This window comes from Drosophila ananassae, chromosome XR (assembly GCF_017639315.1).
Source record: "Drosophila ananassae strain 14024-0371.13 chromosome XR, ASM1763931v2, whole genome shotgun sequence".
In the NCBI taxonomy this organism is placed as follows: Eukaryota; Metazoa; Arthropoda; class Insecta; order Diptera; family Drosophilidae; genus Drosophila; species Drosophila ananassae.
In genome coordinates this window covers 9711954-9720051 of record NC_057932.1, presented here as the reverse complement: position 1 = coordinate 9720051, position 8098 = coordinate 9711954, and the positions used below count along the sequence as shown (strand labels likewise).

The 8098-nt window shown below is 48.8% G+C and overlaps 1 protein-coding gene across 1 annotated transcript; it reads left to right on the top strand.

Moving 5' to 3' along the window:
- Window positions 1-2164: 2164 nt before the first annotated feature.
- Window positions 2165-7211, top strand: LOC123257668. Its single transcript, XM_044717491.1, has 2 exons — window positions 2165-7140; window positions 7196-7211. The coding sequence occupies exons 1-2, from the start codon at window positions 2165-2167 to the stop codon at window positions 7209-7211; spliced, it is 4992 nt and encodes a 1663-aa protein (XP_044573426.1).
- Window positions 7212-8098: the final 887 nt, after the last annotated feature.

Here is an 8098-nt window from a genome sequence, read left to right as displayed (position 1 = left end):
TTTTAAATAGATTTAAGATTTTCATGTATCTTTCTTGTAAGAGAAGTGTATGAAATAAAAACAGTTTTGAAACGGAACTTATTGGAGTAACACCATTATTTAAAGGGCTTCTCCTAACATGCTTAGTGCAGAAATAATCGGATCCGATTTCACGAGTAGTCGCAAAAAAAATATCTTCCATTGTTTTTTTTCTACTGCATTTTCGCGAAAAATGTTGCCTAGCTCTTTTGATTATCTTAATAATAACATGAAATCGCTCAATCAATTCCACTTCAATGCCTGTGATTTTTGCAGAATTAGACGAAATTTGAAAGAAACGTCGCGCGGTGTTCCCATCATTTGTAATGCCATATCCTTGTTTCGGTTCATCTACCAGGAGCTCCAATTGTAAACGAAATTCTTTTTGAATGTTCTTTTTTCGGATATCAATGATATCTTTGTTATTTCCGCGTGCTTGCCATTGTTTGATATCTAACTTGTACGACAGGTGTAATAGACATTCGAACAATCGTAATTTAGGTTTTCCCAATGATATGAAGAATTCTCTGATTGTGTATTTCAATAACACACTCCGACAATTTCCAATTTTTTTTTTCCTCCACGCATAATTTTACCTGCTCCATAACCTATAGGCTCCCCTGAACCAAAATCCAGAACAAACATAGGTTCTATCACCCATAGTTTTCGCGGTACACCTAAGAGAAGAAATTGATCAAATTTTACCATATATGGAATTATATGGGCCGTGTAATGAAGATGACCATCATTGTTTCTAGTACATATCATTTTTGAAATGTATGTGTACCAACTAAAATTACAAAATGTCATCTAGCAGTTACCATATCTTTGGAATACTCATCAAAAAATTAAATCTCAGATTTTCTACATTCATTTTTGGTCTTCTATGATTTTTCTCCAAATATTTTCCTATGGAAGATTTTTATTTTCTTATTGAAATCGGTAGATCATACCAAGTTTTAATTATCTGTGACACTCATAAGAAGTAAAACGGCGACTTCCTCATGTTTAAGTGTATGCCAATAATGGGTAGGCAAGTTTAGGCAGCTGGAACTTACAGATATTGTAGGAATATGTATTCGTTACAATTTCCAATATCAAATTTGACGGTTAATATTACTATAACTTTTAAACTTCTTACTCAATTTGGATAATCTTAGGCTTAAATTGTTGGTACATAATAAATCTTTTCCCTCAAATATTGAAACCTTAGAAAAAAAATTGTTTTTTTTTGGCAAAAATCGATCTGAAAAATTGAAATTTTCAAAATTGGTCGAAAATGACACTATTTTTGTACTTTGTTCGCTTGTGCATTACAGAGATTTGATTCAATCTGCACATATTATATATCCACGTAAACGTTACTTCAATACCTGTCAATCAAAATCCTTTTTTTGTTTGTAAACAGTTTTTTTCATGAGATATTACCAAAAAACTGAAAAAGGACCTCAAAAACACGATTTTCAAAAATATCTCAAAAACGGTTCTTAAGAAAAATAAACGGATGTCATTTTCGTGTTCTCCGACCCCAAATTACCATAAAAAACACTTTTTTATGGAGGTTCATTTTTGGTGTAAACTAGTGTTATCGATAGTTAGTATTTAAGTAGAATTTTGTTATTGTGCACTCGTGAAGAGGTTGGGCACACTAGGATAGAAAATAATGGCGCGTGTGGTGAATTTGTCGTTGTTGTGATAGAGTGTGGGAGGTTAAACTGCGGTAAGCTTTGTTATTTATTATTCTTTCTTACCCTAATATGTATCCCCATAGAATAAAACATAAGTTGTACGCATACACATTGGCTTGTGTTTTGGAAGCGGGTTGCCCCATCGCCGCCGTACCTTTGTTTAAGGCATCTCCCACACGAAAGACGACAGAAGCTTTTATTCGCAGTCAGGCGACTGGCGACATTGTTTTGGAACAACACCCTGGTGAGAGGATCGATATTGCCTGGACGACATGATGCACCATTCGCCCAGAAGGAGTCCCCGACTGAACGAGGGACAGAATATCGCACCGCAAGCAGATGGAAGCGTTTTGGCCCCGCAACCGTCGCAACCCGGCGGCCGAGGCAGTGAAGCCCCGGCGTCATCAGCGCAGCTAGCAGCATCTGGAGCCACCAGGAAACCGAAGGTGGCCGACCTCATGGATAGGATCGCCGAGTTGGAGAAGGAGTTGGAACGCGCTCGCAGCGCTAATATGGAACGCACTGGCCCCGTTATTTCGAGTGAGGTTGGGGTAGGTCAGCCGCCATTTTCAACCGGCCTGACCGTACCCAACGCAACAAGTGTTTATTATGCGGCGTCAGAGAGACCGCCACCCTGGAGCGGATCTCAAACGGTACCGTGTTCGCAGAACTGTACCACGAGGATTAATCAAGCATCGCCATTTTGCGCTACCGGCACTACTGTTCCAGCGCATGGTTTCGGGCTGCAGAATGAAGTGGCCGGCGGAACATCGATAAGTGCGCCTTCTCCTGGAGACGGTGCTTGGGCGACGAGCATTGGAGGAACTGCACGCTGGGCGCCACGAAAGCTTCCTGAACTGCCTACGTTCGGGGGGAAGCCAGAGGATTGGCCCATTTTCTACTGCGCGTTTACGGAGACGACGCAAGCGTATGGTTGTACGGACTTGGAGAACAACCAAAGGCTACTGAAGGCGCTAAAGGACGACGCGCGTGAGACGGTGAAGTCATTGTTGATTCACCCCAGCAATGCGAATGCAGCGGTGGAGCAGCTGCGATTCAGATACGGCCGACCGGAGCAACTTATACGCAGCCAGCTCAACAGCATTCGAGATGTGCCTGCAATTACGGAGCACAACCTGGGAAAGCTCGTCGCATTCGCCACCCATGTCAGCAACCTCAAGGCTTTCCTACAGTCAGCGAAGGCGGAGCAGCACCTGGGTAACCCTATGCTGATGGAAGAGCTTGTGGCCAAGCTCCCAATAAGCAAGCGAGTGGACTGGGCAAGGCACGCTGCAACTATTCAGCCCTATCCGACGATTGTGGACTTCAGTTCGTGGTTGATGGAACTAGCCAACGTGGTCTGCGTGGTGGCGGACATCGATGGAAAGGAGCCAAGGCGTCGATTGCTTCATGCCAGCGTCGACCGAGAGCAGGACGAGCAACCGGAGAGCTGCCGCAGGAATTGTCCAATTTGTGAAGGCCTCGGACAACATGCAGTTCGGGACTGCCAACGATTTATTGGAGCCACACCTACAGAGAGGTGGAGACTCGCAAGAAGACATCGCCTATGCTTCATGTGCTTGCAAAGCGGGCATATGACTGGATCCTGCGCTGCGTCAGAAGAGTGCCCCGTGAATGGATGCAGGAGGAAGCATCACCGTCTTCTTCATGAGGAAAACAACGAAGGCTTCAGGAGACCGCCACAGCGAGGCGGCAATTGGAGAGGCTACAACCGGCAGGCAGCCGGACCGAGGGAAGGCGTCCAAGTGAATGAAGGAGCAACCTCATCCGTGGATGCCTCTGCGACGCCGGAGAGAAATTTGAGCTGTGTCGACGAGGACCGAGAACGACTTCTGTTCCGTGTATTGCCGGTGACGCTATACGGAGGTGGGAAGCAGGTGGACACGTACGCTCTTCTGGATGAAGGTTCTTCGGTGACGATGGTCGAAAACGAGCTGGTTGCAGAGCTAGGCGTACAAGGAGTACGTCGTCAGCTGAACGTTCAGTGGTTCGGAGGCAGGGCCACAAGAGAGCCTACTAACGTGGTACGTCTGGAGATCAGTGGAGCAGGCAAGTCCTCCCGACATGTGCTGAGGAACGTCTATGCCATTTCGAACTTGAGTCTGCCGATGCAGAGCCTGCACAGAAGGGATGTTAGGAGCGTGAACAAGGACGCTCAATTACCAATGAAGCCCTACGTAAATGCAGTGCCGAAGCTGCTTATTGGTTTGGACCATGGGCATCTAGGACTGCCGTTGAAAACGAGACGGTTTGCCAGCGAGGGACCGTACGCGGCCGCAACCGAATTAGGATGGGTTGTTTTTGGGCCTGTAGAAGGACGACGAGACACGCCATCACCGAGGTCTTGTCTGCTAGCCACGTCGTTGGATGATAACGTGGAACGGATCGTCGAGGACTACTTCGAGATCGAGAACTTCGGTGTGAAGGCGGCGCCAGCGGCCGCAGCCAGCGACGACGTGAGGGCTCAGAAGATCTTGGAGGATACTACGGTGCGAGTTGGCCGCCGATACCAGACGGGATTATTGTGGAAGACGGATAACGTTGTGCTGCCACGTAGTTATGATATGGCGTACAATAGATTGGTCAACATCGAGAAAAAAATAAAGCGAGATGGGCAGTTCGCTCAAGAGTATTCACGGATTGTCAATGATTATGTCGACAAGGGATACGCTCGGCGTCTGGAACGGCAGGAGATCGATTCGGAAAGCGATAGAACATGGTACTTGCCGCATTTTGGAGTGGAGAATCCCAACAAGCCAGGGAAGATCCGATTAGTATTCGACGCAGCGGCACGAGTTGGAGGAGTATCACTGAATTCTGAGCTAAGCAAGGGGCCGCAACACTATAAGGCCTTGGCATCTATCCTGTTCCATTTTAGGGAAGGTGCCGTCGGAGTCTGCAGCGACATTAAAGAAATGTTTCACCAGGTGCTGATCCGACCCGAGGATAGATGTGCGCAACGCTTTCTGTGGAGAGACGGGAATGACCAACGGGACCCCGACGTCTACGAGATGTGCGTGATGACCTTTGGAGCAGCATGCTCACCGAGTGCGGCGCATCACGTGAAGACAGTGAATGCCAAGCGATTCCTGGATTCGGATCCCAGAGCAGTCAAGGCCATCGTGGACTACCACTACGTGGATGACTATGTGGATAGCTTCGCCACAGAGAGCGAAGCCATCGAATTATCTAGCAGAGTGAAGAAGATACATGCAGAAGGCGGTTTTGAGCTTTGCAAGTTCTCGTCCAGTTCGCCTACAGTGGAGAGGATGCTTGGACCCAGTGATCACGCCCAGAGTATTGGATGGGGTGAGGCCGAGCAAAAGATTTTGGGAATGCGGTGGCAGCCAGCCACGGACGACTTCAGGTTTCGAGTGAAGTACCACAAAGTCGCCCCCGTCGTGTCCGATGGAAAGAGAATTGCCACAAAAAGGGAATTCTTGAGTATGGTCATGTCAACGTTCGACCCCTTGGGATTCCTGTGTTGTCTAATGATAACAGCGAAGTTGTTGCTGCGAGAGGTCTGGAGGAGGAAGATCTCATGGGATGAACCACTACCGGCTGAGATGTACAACGCCTTTATGGACTGGCGTAAAGAGATGGAGAAAGTGGAACGTTTTCGGTGCCCACGTCACTACTTTGGATCCGGGCTGGTGAAGACTGTCGAGATGCACGTATTTGTGGATGCGAGTCAGTCGGCATTCGCATCAGTGGTCTACTGGAGGATCACGTACGAGGACGGCGACGTGCAAGTGAGGTTCGTGTGCGCAAAGACGAAGTGTGCACCGATGCGAACGATGACGATTCCACGGTTGGAGCTGCAGGCAGCAGTTCTAGGAACGAGGTTGATGGACACAGTCAGACAGGACCATAATGTGGCCATTGCAGAGACTGTGCTATGGACGGATTCGAAGACAGTGCTGCGTTGGATTGGCAGCACACACCGGCGCTACAAGCAGTTCGTAGGGAACAGAGTAGCCGAGATTCTGGAGTCGACGAAGGTGGCCCAATGGAGATGGCTACCATCCGCCGACAACGTGGCAGATGATGCAACTCGAGCGCAACGCAGCGTGGACCTAAGCGAGGAGTCACGCTGGTTAAGAGGACCGGCATTCCTGAGGAGACCAGCGAGCAGCTGGCCAGGAACTGCACCCACCGACGAAGCGGATGCAGAAGACGAAGAGGAGATGCCGAGTGAGTTTGTGCTTGTTGGAGCGAGTGACCCGTTCATATCGCTGGAGAGATTCTCAAGCTACAGGCGATTGCTGATGACTACGGCTTGGGTCCTAAGGTTCATACGTCGATGCCGTGGACAACGAGATGAGCTGGAGAACTACGGCCTCAATGTAGCTGAGTGTGAAGCAGCTGAGGACTTGTTATTCCGTAGAGCACAACGTGAGGCGTTCCCCGATGAGGTGCAGGCCGCAGAGAAGGACTTGGACGTCGCTAAAGGAAGCGACATATGTGGACTGGCGCCATACCTAGATGGCAATGGAATCCTGCGAGCGTATGGCAGGATCGATGCGGCGCTATGTATACCGTACAGCGCCAGGAGGCCAGTGATCCTCTCCCACCGGCATGGTCTCACGGAGATGATTGTGCGCGACGCCCATGTGAGGATGAAGCATCAAAACGTGGATGCTACGATGGCGGAGATCCGGACCAGGTTCTGGATTACGAGACTGCGGAGAGTGCTTCGTAATGTGATCTCGGGATGCAGCGAGTGTAAGCTGCACAGAGCACGGCCGATGCCGCCGATTATGGGACCCCTGCCAGATGATCGTTTGGACGCCTATGGCTGGCCGTTTAAGAGCACAGGCCTCGACTACTTTGGGCCGCTGCTAGTGACCGTTGCTCGGCACCAGGAGAAACGGTGGGTGGCCTTGTTTACCTGCCTGACGACCAGGGCGATTCATCTGGAACTGGCACATGACCTGTCGACTGATTCCTGCATACTTGCAATCAGGAATTTCATCTGCCGTCGAGGGCCTGTACATAGACTGCGCAGCGACAATGGCAGGAACTTCGTTGGAGCAGACAGAGAGGCCAAGAGATTTGCAGAGATCTTCGAACCCGAGAGGATCCAATCGGAGCTGTCAAGCAAGGGAATTGAATGGATCTTCAACTGCCCAGCGAATCCATCAGAGGGTGGAGTCTGGGAGCGAATGGTGCAGTGCGTGAAGAGGGTGCTACGCCACACAGTGAAGGAAGTGGCGCCGAAGGAGCACGTCCTGGAGAGTTTCCTGATAGAGGCGGAGAACGTCGTTAACTCTCGTCCACTCACCCATTTGCCAGTGAGTGCGGACCAGGAATCCCCTCTCACGCCCAACGATCTCCTCAAGGGAGCAGCTTGCCCACCGGATACCCCCGGCCTGGATGGAGGCATCGTCAAGGAAGGAGCTACGCGGAAGCAGTGGCGCGTGGCAAGGATGTTGAGAGACCGATTCTGGAGGAGGTGGGTCTTGGAGTACCTACCCACGCTGACACGGAAAGAGAAGTGGTGCCGCAGAGAGAAGCCAATTCAACGAGGAGACATTGTCTTCGTTTGCGATCCAGCCATTCCGCGTCGAGACTGGCGGAAAGGCGTCGTGGAGGAGACCTTTGCTGGAACGGATGGTGAGGTCAGACGAGCCCGCGTTAGGATCATGGATGGAGATCGGACCCGCTGGATAATGCGCCCCGCTTCAAAGTTGGCGGCTTTGGATTTGAGTGAAGAAGTTCTTCACGGAGGTGGGGATGTCGCGGATCGATTATCGATAGTTAGTATTTAAGTAGAATTTTGTTATTGTGCACTCGTGAAGAGGTTGGGCACACTAGGATAGAAAATAATGGCGCGTGTGGTGAATTTGTCGTTGTTGTGATAGAGTGTGGGAGGTTAAACTGCGGTAAGCTTTGTTATTTATTATTCTTTCTTACCCTAATATGTATCCCCATAGAATAAAACATAAGTTGTACGCATACACATTGGCTTGTGTTTTGGAAGCGGGTTGCCCCATCGCCGCCGTACCTTTGTTTAAGGCATCTCCCACACGAGAGACGACAAACCCAATTTGTAGAATTAAAAAACTTACATTCTTCGAAACAAACGGCACTTTCAAAGTAAACCATTTTTTTCACTGCAAAGAGAGGCCCAAACGGAGTCTTTCGTTAGACTATGTCGGAGAGGCATAACTTGAAATATAAAATCCTTTGACACGTTTGAACATTATTTAACAATGCTACGGGTATCACTACTACCATTCAAGGTGCAGAAAACAAGGTTGTAAACAAAATTTTTTTCGACTTATGGCTAGGTTTTTTGATTTCTGGGCCAATGTGCAAAGAGATAAAACATAAAATATTTAGTGGCCCAGACTTTAGCCATAATTAAT

Coding starts and splice junctions, on each gene's coding strand:
- LOC123257668 (XM_044717491.1), top strand. CDS start 2,165: ATGGATAGGATCGCCGAGTTGGAGAAGGAGTTGGAACGCGCTCGCAGC.